The sequence below is a fragment of the Giraffa tippelskirchi genome, chromosome 1, assembly GCF_054371585.1.
Source record: "Giraffa tippelskirchi isolate mGirTip1 chromosome 1, T2T-mGirTip1v1.2.pri, whole genome shotgun sequence".
NCBI classification, from domain to species: Eukaryota; Metazoa; Chordata; class Mammalia; order Artiodactyla; family Giraffidae; genus Giraffa; species Giraffa tippelskirchi.
In genome coordinates, this window is record NC_137275.1 from 143626657 (window position 1) to 143649193 (window position 22537).

The 22537-nt window shown below is 36.6% G+C and overlaps 1 protein-coding gene across 12 annotated transcripts in view; it reads right to left on the reverse strand.

Moving 5' to 3' along the window:
* Positions 1-22537, reverse strand: part of FOCAD (focadhesin) — a 301886-nt gene that overhangs the window by 142620 nt on the left and 136729 nt on the right. For all 12 annotated transcript variants that reach the window (XR_014076742.1, XR_014076743.1, XM_081569987.1 and 9 more), the window contains 4 exons: positions 15977-16081; positions 15469-15570; positions 14811-14941; positions 12518-12644 (listed from right to left, as the gene is read on the reverse strand). Coding sequence is in view for 10 of the 12 variants with exons in the window: in XM_081569987.1 (XP_081426113.1) it covers positions 12518-12644; positions 14811-14941; positions 15469-15570; positions 15977-16081 (465 nt within the window). In the remaining 2 variants the exon portion in view is untranslated. The remainder of the gene's footprint in view (positions 1-12517; positions 12645-14810; positions 14942-15468; positions 15571-15976; positions 16082-22537) is intronic.

A 22537-nucleotide genomic window follows, 5' to 3' on the forward strand; every position in this document is an offset into this window, starting at 1 on the left:
GTGGCTATCCACTCTTATTTTTTAAGTAACTTTCCATGTTTATTGAGATAGCCAATGGGACTTTGCTGTATGACTCAGGGAACTCAAACAGGGTCTCTCTAATAACCTAGAGGGGTGGGAATGGGTAGGAGTGGGGAGGGAGACTCAAGAGGGAGGGAACACATCTACACCTATGGCTAATTCACATTGACATACGACAGAAATCAAACCAATATTGTAAACCAATCAACAATAAAAAATTAATAAACATTAAAAAAGTAAATTAACCATAAGATCATAAAATATCCATAAAATTCTAAAATATTTAGTTCAAGAAAACAATTCAAAAGAAAGGAAAAACTTTACATATGTAATTACTTCTTAGACTAATTATAAAACTTTAGAATCCAATCGAAAATGAATTATTTTATTACATATGCTACTTTCACTCTGTGGAAAATAATTAAGCCATGAAAACCTGTAGCCACATCAAAAATCATTCTAGTAAAATGTAAATTGAGAAGATGGAAAGTATAAAATATATGTGCAAAGAAAATACAATGGGAAAAATGGAAAAATCAAAATGGTTTTTTGAAATGTGGATGAATGATGCTTTATTTCATTATCCAAAGTAAACGTGATGTTATTAATATAAAAATCTAAAGTAGGATAAAAACACTTCAAAGTGTCAGATGTGACTGAGCATGCATATGAAGAAACATGTCAATACATCTTTAAAATATAAAATTCAATAAATAACCCCTAAAGCACCAAAAATCAATCCATTTTGGCTCAAATACCTTTTTCATTAGGATATCTATGCAAAGCCTAAATAATCTGAAATCTTATGCATTAAAGCATCATAAAGGAAATAGAGAAGTACGAGGGAAAGAGTCCAAACTTAATGCTCACAAAAAGATTTATCCATTTAATATCAGAACAGGACAAGGGCAACTGAACACAAACATGATCAGTAACAACACAGAGTGACAGTATATGAATTATATCTCAATAAAGCTGTGTTGTTTTTTTTAAAGTGATTAATGTATTGTCTCTGAATTCAAGTAGACCTGGGTTTGAATCCTGGCTCTACAACATTTTAGCTGGATGACTCTGGGCAATTATTTAACCTCTGTCAGCCTCCCAGAAGAAAACAGTATCTTATCACATAAAGAGCTTTTTTCCATAAGATTAAATCACATAATAAATATAACGATTATAGTATACAGTGCTTACTACATAGAAAGCACTCAGGAAATCAATACATGCTTACTATTATTATTATTAAAATACCTCTAATAGTTTTCCAGCTGAAACCACTCTGCTAATTTCATATAAAAATAAAGAAAATGTCATCTGTGGACAAAATAGCTAAGTGGAACATATGTGTCTTTACTTGATATTTCACATGGCTTCATAAAAAGCTCTCTTTACCATAAAAGGCCCAGAAAAGAGTTCATGATTTCCCAGTATCCTTTATTTATCCTTTGCTTATAAGGATACTTATCTAGTATCCAGTATCCTTTGGTTCTTAGGAGCAAGAAGACAAAATTGTTTTACCAATCATTCCTATAGGAATGAAACACAACACAGCTGACCAGGGAAGTTACAAGCAACAGAGAAGAGAATATACAAAGGACCTGAATAGACACTATTCCAAAAAGATACACAAGTGGCCAATACACATGTGAAAATATGCTCAATATCACTAGTCATCAGGGAAATGCAAATCAAAGTCACACGTGGTAACACTTTGTACTCACTAGGAAGGTTACAGTTAAAACAAAAAAGCAGTTAAGCATTGCTGAAATGGGGAGAAATTAGTATCTTCACACTCTGCTGGTGTGAACATAAAATGGCACAGCCACTTTGGAAAACAGTTCTGGAATTTCCTTAAATAGTAAACACAGAGTAATCATATAATCCAGCAATTTTATTCCTAGGTATATATCCCTCAAAAATGAAAACATATGCCCAAGCAATAACATGTACACAATATTCACAGCAGCAATATTCATAATAATCAGCAAAAATCCAAATGTCCACCAAATGATGAATGGATGAATAAAACATAATATAGCTGTAACAAATATTACTGGACCATTAAAAGAAGTGGGAGTATTGGTACGTACTTTAACAGTGATGAACCTTATAAATATGTTAATTGAAAGAAGCCAGTTACAAAAGACAATATATTGTCTTCATTCAGATGGAATCTATGCTTTCAATCTCTCACTGGAGACCATGATAAATGATTAAGCAGCAATAATTACAGGTTTAATTTGACCCTATCAAGGACAAATGAGTCTAATAATGACTTTCAAAACTGAAGAGTCCATTGTCAACCTTCGGAAAAAGAGTTAACTCATTCTACAAAGGCAAGGATGAGAAAGCCTGTGTGCTTAGTTGCTCAGTGGTGTCCGACTCTTTGCAACCTCGTGGACTGTAGCTCTCCAGGCTCCTCTGTCTATGGATATTCTCCAGGCCAGAAAACTGGAGTGGGAAGCCTTTCCCTTCTCCAGGGGATGTTCCCAACCCAGGGATCAAACCCAGGTCTCCTGCATTGCAGATGGATTCTTTACCAGCTGAACCACAAGGGAAGCCCAAGAGTACTGGCGTGGATAGCCTATCCCTTCTCCAGCGGATCTTCCCAACCCAAGAATTGAACTGGGGTCTCCTGCATTGCAGGTGAATTATTTACCAACTGAGCTGTCAGGGAAGCCCTCTTTAAATATAGGGTTATCCAATTTACTCTCTTCAAATTGTTTTTAAAAATTTCACAGTTTTAGGTTGTCTTTTCGTATTCTTAATTATATTTGATAGCAAAGGATCCACAGAGAAATAGAGAAATCACTACCAAATGTTTCTGGGAAGAAGATCCATAACTATGCTGAATATTTTCATTCTTGAAACTCTTGGCAGCCATCAATGCTTCACACATGGTATCAATTAAAAGACAGAATAAATAGCTTCGTAGAATGCATGCTGGCTTCTGTGGATAGCATGCTGGCAAAACACCAAAAGATTAGCCCAAAATTACTAAATGCGGCCTGGCAAGGGCCACCAAATTGAGTATATTTTACAACTTTAACACACGTCACAGAACATAACAGCAGCAGCTCCACAAATAATGAACACACACATACACACAGCTTGGAAAGATTAAGCAAAAGAGAAAGAAATATTATTACTATAAGGCCCACCACAGGGGAATAGATTATTTCTATTTATTTAGACAAACGTAAAGTTATTCATTACCAAACATAAAAAAGAATATTCTATTACCAAAATTAACAGTGATGCAGTTTCAACAAATTTCACAACTGTAGACATTTGTAATATCTATAATGAAAATATGGTAAATAACACTTATTCACATCTAGTAAGCTTTAATAAAATAGGGGGTTCTTCCCCTAGACAAAAAAGAGAGATGAAAATGAAGGCATAAAAAATAAGTATCAGTCGTGTCTGACTCTTTGCAACCCCATGGACTATACAGTCCATGGAATTCTCCAGGCCAGAATACTAGAATGGGTAGCTGTTCCCTACTCCAGGGGATCTTCCCAACCCAGGGATCAAACCTAGGCCTTCCCCATTGCAGGCAGATTCTTTACCAGCTGAGCCACCAGGGAAGCCCAAGAATACTGGAGTGGGTAGCCTATGCCTCCTCCAGAGGATCTTCCTGACCCAGGAACTGAACTGGGTCTCCAGCATTACAGGTGGATTCTTTACCAGCTGAGCTACCAGGGAAGCCCTATAATAAAATGAAGTTAGCTGATTAATGGTATTGCTTTTTGACTTATGAATGCCCATATTATTATAAAAAGGACTTAAAGAGGTTAGTATATATTTGTTAGAAGGACAACATATTAAATTCTTATCTCATTTGTAACATCTCAGTTGAAATTTCTTTGCAGTGAATACGGGATTTGGATTTTACAGCATTAAAAAAAAGAGGGGGGTGGAGAAAGACAAACACAGTAAGAGAAAGGTCTTTAACCAAGCAAAGGAAAGAAGTACTGAAGTACCAAATTAGACACAGGCTTTGTTAAATAAAATACTTAGAACATGATGCCTCAATTCTATATTTAAAATGGATGAACAATAAGGACCTAGTGTATAGCACATGGAACTCCGCTCAATGTGATGTGGCAGCCTGGATGGAAGGCGAGTTTGGAGGAGAATGGATACGTGTATGGGCTTCCCAGTGGTGCAGTGGTGAAGAATCTGGCTGTCAATACAGCAGACACAAGAAATGCAGGTTCAATTCCTGGGTCAGGAAGGTCCCCTGGAGTAGGAAACTGCAACCCACTCCAGTACTCTTGCCTGGAAAATTCCATGGACAGAGAAGTCTGGTGAACTACAGTTCATGGGGTGAAAGAGTCAGACATGCCTAAGCACACACACACATATACATGTACATGGATATATGTATATGTATGGCTGAATCCCTTCACTGTTCACTTGAAACTTTCTCAACATTGTTTGTTACTTGGCTATACCCCAATACGAAATAAAAAGTTAAAAAAATTAAACATGTTCTTGCCATTAAAAAGATGTTATTTGCTATATAATGAATGCTTGTACCCATTCCTCTAAATTCAAATGTTGACATCCTGATTCCCAAGGTGGTGGTATTAGGAAATGGGATCTTTGGAGGAAGATTCAGTCTTGAGGGTAGAGCCTTCATGCCAGGGATTAGTGTGCCTATAAGGTGACAACAGAGAGCTCCCTTGCCCCCCTGGCTATGTGAAATTACAGTGAGAAGACAGCTATGAATCAGGAAGTAGGCCCTCAGCAGAAAGTGAAAGTGCCAGCGCCTTGAACATGGACTTTTTAGCCTCCAGAACTGTGAGAAATAAATAATTGATGTTAAAAAGCCATTCATTATGTTATTATTATAGCATCCTGAATGGATTCAGATTGCCAAGAGTGTCTGATAGCAGGCTCAGAACTGTCTTTATGAGTAGTGGTTTGGGATGGAGACATAGATTTAGGGCTACAATGCAACAATCTCAAGAGGTCTCCTTTCAATACACAAAAAAGTACCAAAAGCTTTGGCAGGGAAGGGATAGGATGCCATTTATGAGAAGAAACTAAGTTACTACCATATTTTACATGAGTTTTAGGGGAAAGATGAAAAAACTACTTAGACTCTCCTTGAAGGCATTGACTATAACCAATTTTTTAGGAACAAGTTTGACATTTAAAGAGCACCTATGTGGGCAGATATTACCCACATTACTAGATCTATTTTATGTGTAATGCCATTTCACCCTCATTTGAGGAAACAAGGGTCAAAGGGGTTAAGTAAATCAAAGGACACACAGCTAATGATATATATACTAGGTAGACAATATGTCCTTCTAAAAACAAAGATGCTTTCTACACTTCAGGCAACATTTGTTATATCCTCAGTACTAACTACAATTAACAATGATATCTTACATAAGTGGAATGAGAAAAATCACTTCTTATGAGTTAATAAGCACTTATAGACAACAGAGCCTTATAGAAAGGAAAGGATGGGTGGAGAGCACAATGGAGTGACAGAAAAAATTATTTCCTATATTTAGTTTCAGAAACAAGGTGATATCTGTTTGGAAAAAATAATGACAAGGAAATATTCCCAAATGGTAGAACTATTTATTGTGAAAGTAATACAATTATTAAAGTGGTACTTTCAATTCCAGATGACTGACTGAAGCAGTAAAAAAACAAATTCCACCACTTAAAAACAAGTAGATATGGTTACATGTCAACATACATGAACCACAAATCAAAAACCTACAAGAGATACAAAAAAAACTAGAAAGAAACATAAGAAAACTACTAAAGAAAACAAAACCATAAGGGAAGAAATGAACAGAAGTGAGCAGAGAACTACAAAACCAATTGGAAAACAAGTAATAAAATGGCAATGAGTACATGCAGATGACACCACCCTTATGGCAGAAAGTGAAGAGGAACTAAAGAGCCTCTTGATGAAAGTGAAAGAGGAGAGTGAAAAAGTTGGCTTAAAGCTCAACATTCAGAAAACTAAGATCATGGTATCTGGTCCCATCACTTCATGGGAAATAGATGGGGGAACAGTGGAAACAGTGGCTGACTTTATTTTTCTGGGCTCCAAAATCACTTCAGATGGTGACTGCAGCCATGAAATTAAAAGACGCTTACTCTTTGGAAGGAAAGTTATGACCAACCTAGACAGCATATTAAAAAGCAGAGACATTACTTTGGCAACAAGGGTCCGTCCAGTCAAGGCTATGGTTTTTCCAGTGGTCATGTACAGATGTGAGAGGTGGACTATAAAGAAAGCTGAGTGCAGAAGAATTGATGCTTTTGAACTGTGGTGTTGGAGAAGACTCTTGAGAGTCCCTTGGACTGCAAGGAGATCCAACCAGTCCATCCTAAAGGAGATCAGTCCTGGGTGTTCATTGGAAGGACTGATGTTGAACCTGAAACTCCAATACTTTGGCTACCTAATGCGAAGAGCTGACTCATTTGAAAAGACCCTGATGCTGGGAAAGATTCAGGGCAGGAGAAGAAGGGGACAACAGAGGATGAGATGGTTGGATGGCGTCACTGACTCCATGGACATGGGTTTGGGTGGACTCCGGGAGTTGGTGATGGACAGGGAGGCCTGGCGTGCTGTTGTTCATGGGGTCACAAAGAGTCAGACACGACTGAGCGACTGAACTGAACTGAAGTATATGCCTATCAATAATCATTTTAAATGTCAATAGACTAAATGTCCCAATAAAAAGGCATAGGCTGGCTGACTGACTAAAAGAAAAAGACCTGTCTACATGCTGCTTACAAGAGATTCACTTCTGAGTGACACACACAGAGTAAACATAAAGGGAAAGAAAAAGATATTTTATACAATCAGAAATTACAAGAAAGTGGGTGTAGCAATACTCATTTCAGACAAAATAGAATTTTAAAACAAAGTCTTTAACAAAAGACAAAGAAGGGCATTATATCATGATAAAGGTGTAAGTACAAGAAGATGTTACACTCCTTAACATATATGTACCCAATACAATACATAAGGAGCTTCCCTAGTGGCTCAGATGGTAAAGAGTCTGCCTGCAATGTGGGAAACCCAGGTTTGATCCCTGGTTTGTGAATACCCCCTGGAGAAGGAAATGCCAACTCATTCCAGTATTCTTGCCTAGAAAATCCCAAGGACGGGGGAGCTGGCAGGCAACAATTCATGTGGTTGCAAAGAATGGACATGACTGAGTGACTAATGCTAAATATGTAAAGCAAATATTAACAGACATAAAGGGAGAAATCGACAATAAAATGATAATAGGAAACTTTTGCACTCCATATACATCAATGGATGTATATACACATCTTCTAGACAGAAAATCAATAAAGCAACCATAGTTTTAAATGACACAATAAACCAGGTGTCCTTAAATAGATATCTCCAAGATGTTCCATCCTAGAGCAATAGAATACACAGTCTTTTCAAGTGCACATGGAACATTTTCCAGAAGAGATCAAATTCTAGGCCACAAAGCAAATTACAGCAAATTTAAGAGGATATAAATGATGTCAAAACGTTTTTTCCAATCACAGTAGTATGAAACTTGAAATCAATTACAGAAAGAAAACTGAGAAAATAACAAATACCTGGAGACTAAACAATATGCAACCAAAAAACAAAGGGTCAATGAACAAATCAAAGAGGAAATCTGAAAATACCCTGAGATAGCTGAAAATGGAAATACAACTTCCCAAAATCTATGAGATGCAGCAAAAACAGTTCAAAGATGGAAGTTTACAGTGACACAGTCCTTCTTCAGAAAACAAGAAAAATCTCAAATAAACAACCCAACCTACCATCTAAATGAATTAGAAAAAGAAGAACAAACAAAGCCCAAAGTCACCAGGAGGAAGGAAAGAATAAAGAACAGAGAGGAAATAAATAAATCAGTGGCATAAAAACAAAAACAGAAAGATCAATGAAACCAAGAGCTGATGTTTTGAAAAGATAAGCAAAACTCATAAACTATAGCCAGGTTCATCAAAAGGAAATGAGAGAGGACCAAAAAAAAAAAAAAGAATTGAAGAAGAGAAATAACAATTGATACAACAGAGTTACAAAAAATTGTAAGACAATACTACAAATAGTTATATGTTAACAAATTGAACAATCTAGAAGAAATGAACAAATATCTAGAAACATGCAAACTGTTAAGACTGAATCAGGAAGAAACAGACAATCTGAACAAACAGATCACTACTAATGAAAATGAATTTATAATAATAAAAAAAAAATTCCCAGCAAAGAAAGTCCAGCATCAGAGGGCTTCACAGGAGAATTTAACCCAAAACATGAAGAAGTGCTAATACCTATCCTTCTCAAACTATTCAAAAAACTGAAGAGAATGAACACTCACAAATTTATTCTACAAGACTAACATTATCCTTATACCAAAGCCTGACAAAGACACTACAAAAAAGAAAGTTTCAGGCCAATAACTTTGATGAATATAGATACAACAATCCTTCAAAAATTATTACCAACTGCATCCAATGATGTATAAAAAGAATCATACACCATGATCAAGTAGGATTAATTCAAGGAATGTGAGGATAAGTTAATGTTGGCAAATCAATGTGGAACACCACATTAAGAAAAACATAAAAATCACATGATCATCTCTGTGAGTGATAGTCGCTCAGTCGTGTCTGACTCTTTGCTACCCCATGGACTGGAGCCCATCAGGCTCCTCGGTTCATGGAATTCTCCAGGCAAGAAGATTGGAGTGGGTTGCCATTTCCTTCTCCAATCATCTCTATATATGCAGAAAAATGATTCCACAAAATTCAATATCCACTCATGATAGAAAATCAATTCATGAGAGAAAAATCTCAAAGTTGGTGTAAAAGGAATTTATCATAACATAATAAAGGTCAGTTATTATAAACCTACATCACACTCAATGGTGAAATGGTGAAAAACTGAAAGACTTTCCTCTAAATTAACAGATGAATGGAAAAAGATGTGGGGAGGTGTGTGTGTGGGTGTATTCCAAATATACATAATGGAATATTCAGTTCAGTTCAGTCGTTCAGTTGTGTCTGACTCTTTACAACTCCACGAACTACAGCATGCCAGGCCTTCCTGTCCATCATCAACTCCCGGAGCTTACTCAAACTCATGTCCATTGAGTCAGTGATGCCATCCGACCATCACATCCTCTGTCATCCCCTTCGCCCCCTGCCTTCAATCATTCCCAGCATCAGGGTCTTTTCAAATGAGTCAGCTCTTCCCATCAGGAAGCCAAGTATTGGAGTTTCAGGTTAAACATCAGGCCTTCCAATGAATATTCAGGACTGATTTCCTTTAGGATGGACTGGTTGGATCTCCTTGCAGTCCAAGGGACTCTCAAGAGTGTTCTCCAACACCACAGTTCAAAAGCATCAATTCTTCGATGTTCAGCGTTCTTTATAGTCCAACTCTCACACCCATACATGACTACTGGAAAAACCATAGCCTTGACTAGATGGACTTTTGTTGGCAAAGTAATGTCTCTGCTTTTTAATATGCTGTCTAGGTTGGTCATAACTTGTCTCCTAAGAAGTAAGCATCTTTTAATTTCATGGCTGCAATCACCATCTGCAGTGATTTTGGAGCCCCCAAAAATAAAGTCTGTCACTCTTTCCACTGTTTCTCCAACTATTTGCCATGAAGTGATGGGACTGGATGCCATGATCTTAGTTTTCTGAATGTTGAGCTTTAAGCCAACTTTTTCACTCTCCTCTTTCACTTTCATCAAGAGGCTCTTTAGTTCTTCTTCAGTTTCTGCCATAAAGGTGGTGTCATCTGTATATCTGAGGTTATTGATATTTCTCCCAGGAATCTTGATTCCAGCTTGTGCTTCATCCAGCCCAGCATTTCTCATGATGTACTCTGCATTTAAGTGAAATAAGCAGGGTGACAATGTACAGCCTTGATGTACTCCTTTTCCTATTTGGAACCAGTCTGTTGTTCCATGTCCAGTTCTAACTGTTGCTTCCTGACATGCATATGGATTTCCCAAGAGGCAGGTCAGCTGGTCTGGTATTCCCATCTCTTGAAGAATTTTCCAAGTTTATTGTGATCCACACAGTCCAAGACTTTGGCATAGTCAATAAAGCAGAAAGAGATGTTTTTCTGGAACTCTCTTGCTTTTTCGATGATCCAACGGATGTTGGCAATTTGATCTCTGGTTTCTCTGCCTTTTCTAAAACCAGCTTGAACATCTGAAAGTTCACAATTCATGTATTGTTGAAGCCTGGCTTGGAGAATTTTGAGCATTACTTTACTAGCATGTGAGATGAGTGCAATTGTGCAGTAGGTTTGAGCATTCTTTGGCATTGCCTTTCTTAGGGATTGGAATGAAAACTGACCTTTTCCAGTCCTGTGGCCACTGCTGAGTTTTCCAAATTTGCTAGCATATTGAGTGCAGCACTTTCACAGCATCATCTTTTAAAATTTGAAATAGGTCAACAGGAATTCCATCACCTCCACCAGCTTTGTTCATAGTGATGCTTCCTAAGGCCCACTTGACTACACATTCCAGGATGTCTGGCTCTAGGTGAGTGATCACACCATAGTAATTATCTGGGTCATGAAGATCTTTTTTGTACAGTTCCTCTGTGTATTCTTGCCATCTCTTCTTAATATCTTCTGTTAAGTCCTTACCATTTCTGTCCTTTATTGAGCCCATCTTTGCATGAAATGTTCCCTTGGTATCACTAATTTTCTTGATGAGATCTCTAGTCTTTCCCATTCTATTGTTTCCTCTATTTCTTTGCATTGATCACTGAGGAAGGCTTTCTTATCTCTCCTTGCTAGTCTTTGGAACTCTGCATTCAGATGGGTATATGTTTCCTTTTCTCCTTTGCTTTTGGCTTCTCTTCTTTTCAAAGTTATTTGTAAGTCCTCCTCAGACAGCCATTTTGCTTTTTTGCATTTCTTTTTCTTGGGTATGGTCTTGCTCCCTGTCTCCTGTACAATGTCACGCACCTCTGTCCATAGTTCATCAGGCACTCTGTCTATCAGATCTAGTCCCTTAAATCTATTTCTCACTTCCACTGTATAATTATTAGGGATTTGATTTAGGTCATACTTGAATGGCCTCCTGATGCAAAGAGCTGACTCATTTGAAAAGACCCTCATGCTAGGAAAGATTGAGGGTGGGAGGAGAAGGGGATGACAGAGGATGAGATGGTTGGATGGCATCACCGACTCAGTGGACATGGGTCTGGGTGGGCTCCCGGAGTTGGTGATGTACAGGGAGGCCTGGCATGCTGCGGTTCATGGGGTTGCAAAGAGTCAGACACAAGTGAGCAACTGAACTGATCTGAACTGAACGGTCTAGTGTTTTTTCCTACCTTCTTCAATTTAAGTCTGAATTTGGCAATAAGAAGTTCATGATTTGAGCCACAGTCAGCTATTACTCAGCCATAAATGAGAATGAAATTCTGTAATCTGCAACAATATGTATGAACTTAGAGATTGTTACACCTAGTAAAATAAGTCAGACACAGAAAGATAAATACACTACGTTATCACTTATACGTGGAAACTAAAAGATAAAACAAACAAATGTATATCATAAATTAGAAATGGACTCACAGATACAGAGAACAAATAAGTGATTCTCAATGGGGAGAAGGAAGAGGGATGAGGGAAGGTAAGGGGATAGGATTAAGAGATACAAAATACTACACATAAAAAATACTACACATAAAATAAATAAACAGGAATATATTGTACAGCACAGTGAAATTTAGCCATTATTTTTTTAATAACTTAAAGGGAATATAATCTATAGAAGTATTGAATTACTATGCTGTCCACCTGAAACTAATATATTCTAAATTAACTTCCATTAAAAATAATAATAAAGCTATTTACAAGACTATATAAAAACATTAAAAAATTTTGTTTGGTCAGTGAATGACCTTTGATGTAATTATTACATTTCTCCAAAACATTAAAGATTCCCTTGCTGTGCTGTACTTTTGGAAGCAGTCTAAAGTTCAGAAGATGATTTAGAGGCTCAGTTCTAACACTAATCTATCCTACCCAATATGATCACCAGGAAACAAAGAATCTTTTGCCAATCTTCAAGCCAACAAAAGTTTTTGCTATCTATAAAACTGAGATACCATGTCAATTTCCTCACCTCCTCTGCTTCTAAAGCTCTCTAATCACAGAACCAAGAAACAAATATACTCAAGATTTCTTCTATAAGCATTATTCTTCCTTTTATATTATCAAGAATAAACAACAAAGAAGAACCTAAAGCATGGTTTTCTTTAGCCTCTAGCGAACGTCTACATGTTTCAAGACTCCCCTTTACAGAGAATTTGTAGACAATCTTGCTTCACTCTACTGAACAAAGAATGATCTCTGGAAATAAACAGTCTGATTTTCAGTTACTAGACTCTGTCTTACATCCTTTTAAGTACAATGCCTTGTAAATTATTTTCTTCCAAATTATACAAACAATTCAAAAAGGCCCACCTCAGCTTGGCAGAGTGCATGAAGACCTTGTAACACCAAGGCTGCTGGAGTAGCTTGGTCAGGCTTACTGCATTCATTCAGCACCTGGGAAATAGCTGCCAACATATCGGCACCATGCTGATACGGCCTAAAGAAATGACATTTAGACACAAGATTAAAGTCAAAGAGCTATATTACTACTCTAAGGTCTTTTGCCTGAATAAAAAACACTAATGCTTTTCTTTACCCTCATGCCTGTTAAACATGGACCCTCAACAAATATGCTTTTCTTTCAAAGATTTGCAACTTCATCATTTCTGCTATAACCTCAGGCTCATTTTTCATATTATTAGCCCAAAAAGAAGACACTTATTAACAAATTTTATTCTCCCTGAATCACAAAACCTATAGTCTGTATTCTGTGTTTTCACTGCAGGGGCATGAGTTTGATCCCTGATTGGGGAACTAGTGTCCCACATGCTGCGTGGCAGAGCCAAAACAAAGAAGAATGTGAAGAAAAATATCCTATTGTCTGAATCAACAAAAACTCAAGTCTATAGTAATAGTGAAAAGAAATGACTTACCTTATTGAGATCATCAGTAAAGTCAGGGTTATGAGATCAAAGATGACTGATTATGGTAGTGTTACAAACTTAGATGGTTATGCCTCTCGTGATGAGAGTGTATGATGATAAAGTTAATAATAATAATATGAACTACCACTGACTGAGCTCTTATCTCTTGTCAGGAACTGTGCCAGATTCACTGACTCTTCTTCCTCTCATTCCTCTATTGTACATATATTGTGCTAGCTCCAGAATGCTTTTAACTTCATAAAGAAACGCTCAGGTCTGCATTCCTTGTAACCCCTCAGTGATATATTTCTCTCTACTTAACAAAATATCAATTAAAAAATTGCCTGATTGAATTCTATGAAATCCACCAAGGGAAATCATTTAGCAAAAGTGGAAAATTTTGATAGGATCTTGAGGTGGTAACTGACAGGTGCACTAAATAAGTTTTTGAAAGACTCTGGTCTGGTCTGATCTTTAACCTCTCCTGAGCCTCAGCTTTAAGTATGCAAAATTAAAACATCAGCTTTCATCTCTTAATTTTTTTCCATGCCAATACCTCAAGAGAATCTAAACTCTGAGGTCTTGGGATACATGTGTATAACTTTTAGACCAAGTGATTTTTTGTGTTGCCAAAAGGTTGGAGCTTAGAAAAGAGGCAAAACTGCCAAGGCTTAAATACAGTCTGATCTGAGATTTTACCTAACACAGGAATCATCTGTATCATCAGCATCCAGGCCAACTCATTCATTGTAAAGCTTCAGGAAGTACCATTCACAGTTTCATCATTGACAAAAGTGAGGATGATGCTCTAAGAATTCTACAGTGCAGTGGCTCAATCAACATTAAACTGCAAGATTACAACCTATTTCAAATGTATTAAATCTATTTCCTCGCTAAAGATTTTGACCTAATTCAAGAAAATAGAAATCTGATGAGGTGGAACTCTGCTTAGCGTTATTTCAATCTTAGGAACACCTGCCTAGCTATTAACCCATAACCTAGAAGAGCAGCAGCATCTCCCTAATATCTTCAAGTCTTTCTAAACCCCTGAGCATATACAAGAATTCAAGGTCATTTCCTTCCCTGTAATAGTTCCTAACAATTAATTCCATTCAATGAGTCACAAATAAGGCCTTCTCTATTAAAACATCTTACAAAAATCAAGCATAGGTTTTTAAGGAATCTCTATACTGTTCTCCATAGTGGCTGTGTCAATTTACAAATCCAGCCATCGTGCAAGAGAATTCTCTTTTCTCCATATCATCTCCAGCATTTATTATTCATAGATCAAAAAAAATCAAGCATCACATAAGGAGACTATAAGAAAGAACAATCTGACCTATAACCCACTGCTTAGGTTTCAGGAATTGATAAAAGGAAAAATACAAAACATAACATCTTATGTTTTATTACAACATTAAATTGTTATCCAGAAAATTATATAAATATCTGCTAAACTTAGATATAAGACTAGACCTGAAAAGACATGCCTGCTACTCAAAGTAATTGCCTGATGTTACTAAATTTTACAATCAGACAACTTGTGCTTAATATTCATTTATTCTTACTCAAATATCCTCTACCTATCTTTCCTAGTGTCTTGCTTGCAATAAAAAGATTAAATACAAATATATATATCATGCAAAATAAATGCGAAAATATATCATGCAATTATATATATATATAAATGCAATAATATGTATCATGATATACATTCCCAAGGGTCAAGCATGCCTTACCTTTGCTTACATATATCTCTGATCGATGCTGCTTTAGCAATTAGTTTCTCCCATTGGACTTCCTTGCCCACAGAAAGAGAGGGCACATCAGACATGGCCATGAAACGCTGCAGTTCAGGATAGACACGATCCTAAGAAGGCGGTTTCACAAAAAAGGTAATTTTACAACTTGAGTTGAATAATCATTATCTCCTTCTATGAAACATTTTCATCTCTAAATCTTACATTTGCATTGCAAATTATAATGTATTTCTTCTAATCAGCAAAGAAGAATGCTGTTATGATTGCTAGAGATTTTCTTGCAGATCTATGTACTGCTCATTTCATAAAACTAGAAAAAAAATGGCAAAACCTCACTTTAATTACAAAGGCTCTGATCACTTAAATTTCTATTACTTTTTCACAAAAATGGAAAAACAGATTTCAAAATTAAGGAAACAAGATGATTTTCTATTCTCAATCTCTCTCTGAGAGTCAATCACAACTGACAGCTTCATAGATCAAAAGTACAACACTAAATTAAAATTTCTCAATGCAACCATTTATGCCATTCACTAATATCACTATATCAAAGCACTGTCATGCATAATGACAAAATTCATTTTCTTCAGTGAAAGGGACATGCTTAATATCCACACAAGTGTGTATCTGAGCTTACCTGTTTTTCCCACAAAGATGTCAACAAGCGCAAAGTGACAGCTTTTAGTTGTGGAGTGGTTCCAAGAAGTTGAATTACTCGTAGAATCTGTCCTATGCACACCTATAAAATATTGAAGAAACTTTGGTTTCATAAATGCAAATGTGGATAAAATCCCAATGGTAACAAAAAAACTTAAAACCTCTTATTATAAAATAAAGACTGAAACGGAGCTTACTACAGTATTACCTATCTTCTCTGAGGTCAGAGATACCTTTGGGAGGAGCTAGTTAGCAATTCTGGGAGCATATAGATCCTACGTCAGACAATATAGCCAGTGGGAAAACATGATGAAAAGATGATTTTAAAAACTAATTCTTAAATATTTTAACAAATATTTTTGGCCCAACGAAGTAGTGATCGTAGCAAAATTAAAGGGTCAAAATTTCACATGATAAGAAACAAAATTCAATGTATTCTTCATGCCTCACTTTTTTCTGCTCCCAAGTTAATCGGTTAATATACAAACCTTGTGAACACCAAGTGTAGGTAAAGTATACAAGATATCATTGTATAACACAGGTGCCAGTGGTCTTCCTAATTTGAACATCAAAACTGGAATCAGATTCGGTACCTAAAATGAATTTAAAGAACATACAAATTATGCCTTCTTAAAAGAAATAAATCTATAAAGCAATCATTATTTCATTTTTCTCCAAAGGAATACTATGAATATATATGAAATAAAAGACAAAAAATGCCAGTTAGCCATTTGTTGTTAATGATAAATTTACAGTATCTCTAATATCCTATTTATTTTTAAATTACCTTTGAGCTCTTGTTCTATCCCTTTATACATGTTTAAATACTCTAGGGTTTGTGGTGCTAAAATCACAACATTAATTCTCTGTAATAAAAAAGTTATGATCTATCCTGCCCTACAGAAGCTTACAAATTCTTTAAAAAAAAAAAAAGAAGCTTACAATTCTAATAAGCAACATAATGAGATATTCAGTGATGTTATTCCAAAACAAAACAATTAAAATCAATTGTACTTTATGGGAATTAATAAACAGAAATTTCCTTGCAGGTTCATATTTCAATCTCTATGCATACCACAATAAAATAAGAAAAGCAAATCATTTTTTGATTGGATGACTTTTATTATTGGAAGTGATCAAACAGGAGATGGCTAGAGTGAACGTCGAGTGAACGTCGACATTCTAGGAATCAGCGAACTAAGATGGACTGGAATGGATCAATTTAACTCAGAGGACCATTTTATCTACTACCGTGGGAAGGAATCCATTAGAAGAAATGGAATAGCCATCATGGTCAACAAAAGAGTCCGAAATGCAGTACTTGGATGCAATCTCAAAAACGACAGAATGATTTCTGTTGACTTCCAAGGCAAACCATTCAATATCATGGCAATTCAAGTCTATGCCCCGACCAGTAACGCTGAAGAAGCTGAAGTTGAACAGTTCTATGAAGACCTACAAGACCTTTTAGAACTAACATCCAAAAAGGATGTACTTTTCATTATAGGGGACTGGAATGCAAAAGTAGGAAATCAGGAAACACCTGGCGTAACAGGCAAATTTGGCCTTGGAGTACAGAATGAAGCAGGGCAAAGGCTAATAGAGTTCTGCCGAGAGAATGCACTGGTCGTAGCAAACACCCTCTTCCAACAACACAAGAGAAGACTCTACACATGGACATCACCAGATGGTCAACACCAAAATCAGATTGATTATATTCTTTGCAGCCAAAGATGGAAAAGCTCTACACAGTCAGCAAAAACAAGACCGGGAGTGGACTGTGGCTCAGATCATGAACTCCTTATTGCCAAATTCAGGCTTAAATTGAAGAAAGTAGAGAAAACCACTAGACCATTCAGGAATGACCTAAATCAAATCCTTTATGATTATACAGTGGAAGTGAGAAATAGATTTAAGGGCCTAGATCTGATAGACAGAGTGCCTGATGAACTATGGACAGAGGTTTGAGACATTGTACAGGAGACAGGGATCAAGACCATCCGCATGGAAAAGAAATGCAAAAAAGCAAAATGGCTGTCTGAGGAGGTCTTTGAAACAGCTGTGAAAAGAAGAGAAGGCAAAAGCAAAGGAGAAAAGGAAAGATAGTCCCATTTGAATGCAGAGTTCCAAAGAATAGCAAGGAGAGATAAGAAAGCTTTCCTCAGAGATCATTGCAAAGAAAGAGAGGAAAACAACAGAATGGGAAAGACTAGAGATCTCTTCCAGAAAATTAGAGATACCAAGGGAACATTTCATACAAAGATGGGCTCGATAAAGGACAGAAACGGTATGGACCTAACAGAAGCAGAAGATATTAAGAAGAGGTGGCAAGAATATACAGAAGAACTGTACAAAAAAGATCTACACGATCCAGATAATCACGATGGTGTGATCACTCACCTAGAGCCAGACATCCTGGAATGTGAAGTCAAGTGGGCCTTGGAAAGCATCGCTACAAACAAAGCTAGTGGAGGTGATGGAATTCCAGTTGAGCTATTTCAAATCCTGAAAGATGATGCTGTGAAAGTGCTGCACTCAATATGCCAGCAAATTTGGAAAACTCAGCAGTGGCCACAGGACTGGAAAAGGTCAGTTTTCATTCCAATCCCTAAGAAAGGCAATGCCAAAGAATGTTCAAACTACCGCACAATTGCACTCATCTCACATGCTAGTAAAGTAATGCTCAAAATTCTCCAAGCCAGGCTTCAGCAATAGGTGAACCGTGAACTTCCAGATGTTCAACCTGGATATAGAAAAGGCAGAGGAACCAGAGATCAAATTTCCAACATCCACTGGATCATTGAAAAAGCAAGAGAGTTCCAGAAAAACATCTATTTCTGCTTTATTGACTATGCCAAAGCCTTTGACTGTGTGGATCACAATAAACTGTGGAAAATTCTTCAAGAGATGGGAATACCAGACCATCTGACCTGTCTCTTGAGAAACCTGTATGCAGATCAGGAAGCAACAGTTAGAACTGGACATGGAACAACAGACTGGTTCCAAATAGGAAAAGCAGCACGTCAAGGCTGAATACTGTCACTCTGCTTATTTAACTTATGTGCAGAGTTCATCATGAGAAACGCCCGGCTAGAAGAAACACAAGCTGGAATCAAGATTGCTGGGAGAAATATCAATAACCTCAGATATGCAGATGACACCATCCTTATGGCAGAAAGTGAAGAAGAACTAAAGAGCCTCTTGATGAAAGTGAAAGAGGAGAGTCAAAAAGTTGGCTTAAAGCTCAACGTTCAGAAAATTAAGATCATGGCATCTGGTCCCATCACTTCATGGGAAATAGATGGGGAAACAGTGGAAACAGTGGCTGACTTTATTTTTTAGGGCTCCAAAATCACTGCAGATGGTAATTGCAGCCATGAAATTAAAAGATGCTTCCTCCTTGGAAGGAAAGTTATGACCAACCTAGATAGCATATTAAAAAGCAGAGACATTACTCTGCCAACAAAGGTCCATCTAGTCAAGGCTGTGGCTTTTCCAGTAGTCATGTATGGATGTGAGAGTTGGATGGTGAAGAAACCTGAGCGCTGAAGAATTGATGGTTTTGAAATGTGGTGTTGGAGAAGACTCTTGAGTCCCTTGGACTGCAAGAAGATCCAGCCAGTCCATCCTAAAGGAGATCAGTCCTAGGTGTTCACTGGAAGGACTGATGTTGAAGCTGAAACTCCAATACTTTGGCCACCTCATGTGAAGAGTTGACTCACTGGAAAAGACCCTAACGCTGGGAAGGATTGGGGATAGGAGGAGAAGGGGATGACAGAGGATGAGATGGCTAGATGGCATCACTGACTCGATGGACATGGGTTTGTGTAGACTCCTAGAGTTGGTGATGGACAGTGAGGCCTGGTGTGCTGTGATTCATGGGGTCGCAAAGAGTTGGACACGACTGAGAGACTGAACTGAACTGAACTTTTATTATTAAGATGACAATATTTCCCAAACACATCTACAGATTCAATACAAACCCAATCAAAATTCCAGCTAGCCTCTTTGCCAAAATTGAGAAATTGATCCTAAAATTCATGTGAAAACAAGCGATCGTGAAGAGCCAAAACAATCTTGAAAAGGAATGAAGTTTTAACATTCAACTTTCTCAAATACAAAACGTCCTACAAAGTTACAGCAATCAAAATATAGTTGTACTGGAATAATAATGCAAATATAGATCAACGAAATAGAACTCAGTATCTAGAAATAAAACCTGTCATTTATCTTAACTGATTTTAGACAGACCAAGAAAACATGATGGGGAAAGAAGAGTCTCTTTGAAAAATAGTGTCGGATTTTGAAAAGTATATTTCTACCTACAAAAGAATTAATTTGGATCCCTTCCTCATACCACATTAATAATTTTTGAGTAAAAATTAACTCAAAATAGAGTTGAGACTAAAATGTAAAAACAAAAACTGTAAAACTCTTAAATAAAAGATAGGAGTAGATCTTTCTGACCTTGAGTTAGGCAAAGCCTTCTTGGATATGACACCAAAAGCATGAGCAACAAAATTAAATATATTTCATCAAATTAAAAATATTTGTCCTTCAAAAGACACTATAAAAGGAATGAAATTGTAGAATTCACAAACTTGTAGATGGACATAGTGACTGTCTTACAGAGTGAAGTAAACCAGAAAGAGAAAAACAAATATCACATATCACTTATATGTGGAATCTAGAAAATGATACAGTGAACTTATTTGCAAAGCAGAAACAGAGACACAGACAGAGAGAATGGACATATGGATAGTGGTGGCGGGGGGAGAAGGGGGGAGGTGAAGGGGCAAGAAGAGATGAGGCGGGATGAAATGAGAGATTGGGATTGACATATATACACTATCATGTATAAAATAGAGAATTAATGAGAATCTATTGTATATGCACAGGGATTCCACTCAGCGCTTTGTGGTGACCTAAATGGGAAGGAAATCCAAAAAAGAGGGGATGTATGTATGCATATAGGTGATTTACTTTGCAGTATAGCAGTAACTAACTCAACATTGTAAAGCAACTATATGCCAACAACAACAAAAAGTTTTTCTAAGACACTATAAAGAAAATGAAAATAAAAAGAACCTATGGAATTGAAGAAAGTACCTGCAAATCATACATCTAATGAGGGACTTATATATCCAGAATATAAATATATCAAGAATCTTCCATAATAAAGGACAAATAATCCAATTTTAAAAGAGCAACGGATCTGAATAGATATTTCTCCAAAGAAGACAAATGACCAATAAAGACAGGAAAAAATACTCAACCAGCATTAACTATAACATAAATGCAAATCAAAACCAAATAATGCACCACCTCATACCAAATAGGATGACTTGAAAAGACAGATCATAGCAAATACTGACAAGGATGTGGAGAAATCAGGACCTTCATACACTGCCAGTGGGAAAGTTAAATGGTGCAGCCCCTTAGGAAAATAGTCTGTCAGTTTCTCAATTGGCTAAATAGAATTACCATATGATTTAGTAACTGTACTCATAGGTACTTACCCAAGAGAAATTAAAGCATATATCCATACAAAAACTTACATGTGAATGTTCACAGCAGTAGAATTCACAATAGCCAAACAGTGGAAACAATGCAAACATCCATCAACTGATGAAGGGATAAATAAAATGTAGTATACCCATATGATAGAATATTATTCTGCCATAAAAACAGAATCAACACTGATGAACTATTTAAACATCAATAGCAAAAAATCAACAAATAACCCAATTAAATAATGAACAAAGGACTTGAACAGACATTTTCCAAAGAAGAAATACAAAGGGCCACAGATACATGAAAAGATGCTTAATATCATTAATCGTCAGGGAAATGCAAATCAAAACCATGATGAGATATCACCTGACACCTGTTAGAATGGCCATTATCAATACACTAGAAAATAACAGCTGTTGGCAAGGATGGAGAAAAACTGCAACCCTTGGGCAATGTTGGTTAAAAGTAAAATGGTGCAGTCACTACGAAAAACAATACGGAGGTTCCTCAAAAAATTAAAAACTAACATGATCCAGCAATTCCACTTCTGGGAATATCAGTACAGGCAGTAGTCTCTTTTGAAATTTATTCACTCACACCCACACACACACAAGTTAACTGCTCAGTTGCTATTAGCTACTTATTCTAAAACAATAGTCTTTTGATTGAAACACAAACTTATCTGTAATATTTTATGGAATGTCAAGAAACTTTAATTGTTTGACTTGTTTCATCTGGCACTGTTGATTTCTATAATAAAATACACATGGGTAATTAAAACTGTTTCAAATCAAATATTTCAAAGGAACTGAAATCAGGATCTCAAAGAGATATTAAGCACCTCCATGTTCACTGCAGCATTACTCACAATAGCCAAGAGATGGAAATAACCTAAATACTATCAATGGATGGATAGATAAAGAAAATGTGGAATATACATACACAAGGAAATCCTGTCATATACTACAATATGGATATGGATAAATCTTGAGGACATTATGCTATGTGAAACAAGCCAGTCACAGAAGGACAAATATCACATAGTTCTATCGTATGAGGTATCTAAACTAGCCAGTCTTAGAGAAAGAAAGTTGAATGGTGGTTATCAAGAGCTGGGAGAAGGGAGAAATGGGGACTTGTTCAGTGGGTACAGAAATTTGGCTTGCAAGATGAAAAATTGTATACAGTATACCTATCATTTTGATAAGAATGTATATATCACGTTATCTGCTTTTCACTACGATTTTTAAAAGAACCATAGGATTGTTTTTTAAGAGTCGGAAGAGTCTTGTTGAGTTCATTTAGGTAAACGACTTTATTTTACAGATGACAGAGGTAAAGCATGGAGGGAATTACAAAGTTAGTGACAGAATGAGGATGGAAGTTCAGATCTCAGTTTACTCCTCCCTTCTATACTGGGAGAAATGAAAAAAATAGAAGATTCCAGGCTGTATATAATAGGATAAAGAGTTATCATGTTAAGTCTTCTTCCTATAATTGGACTAAACATACAAGAAAAAAGCAGGAGAGACAAA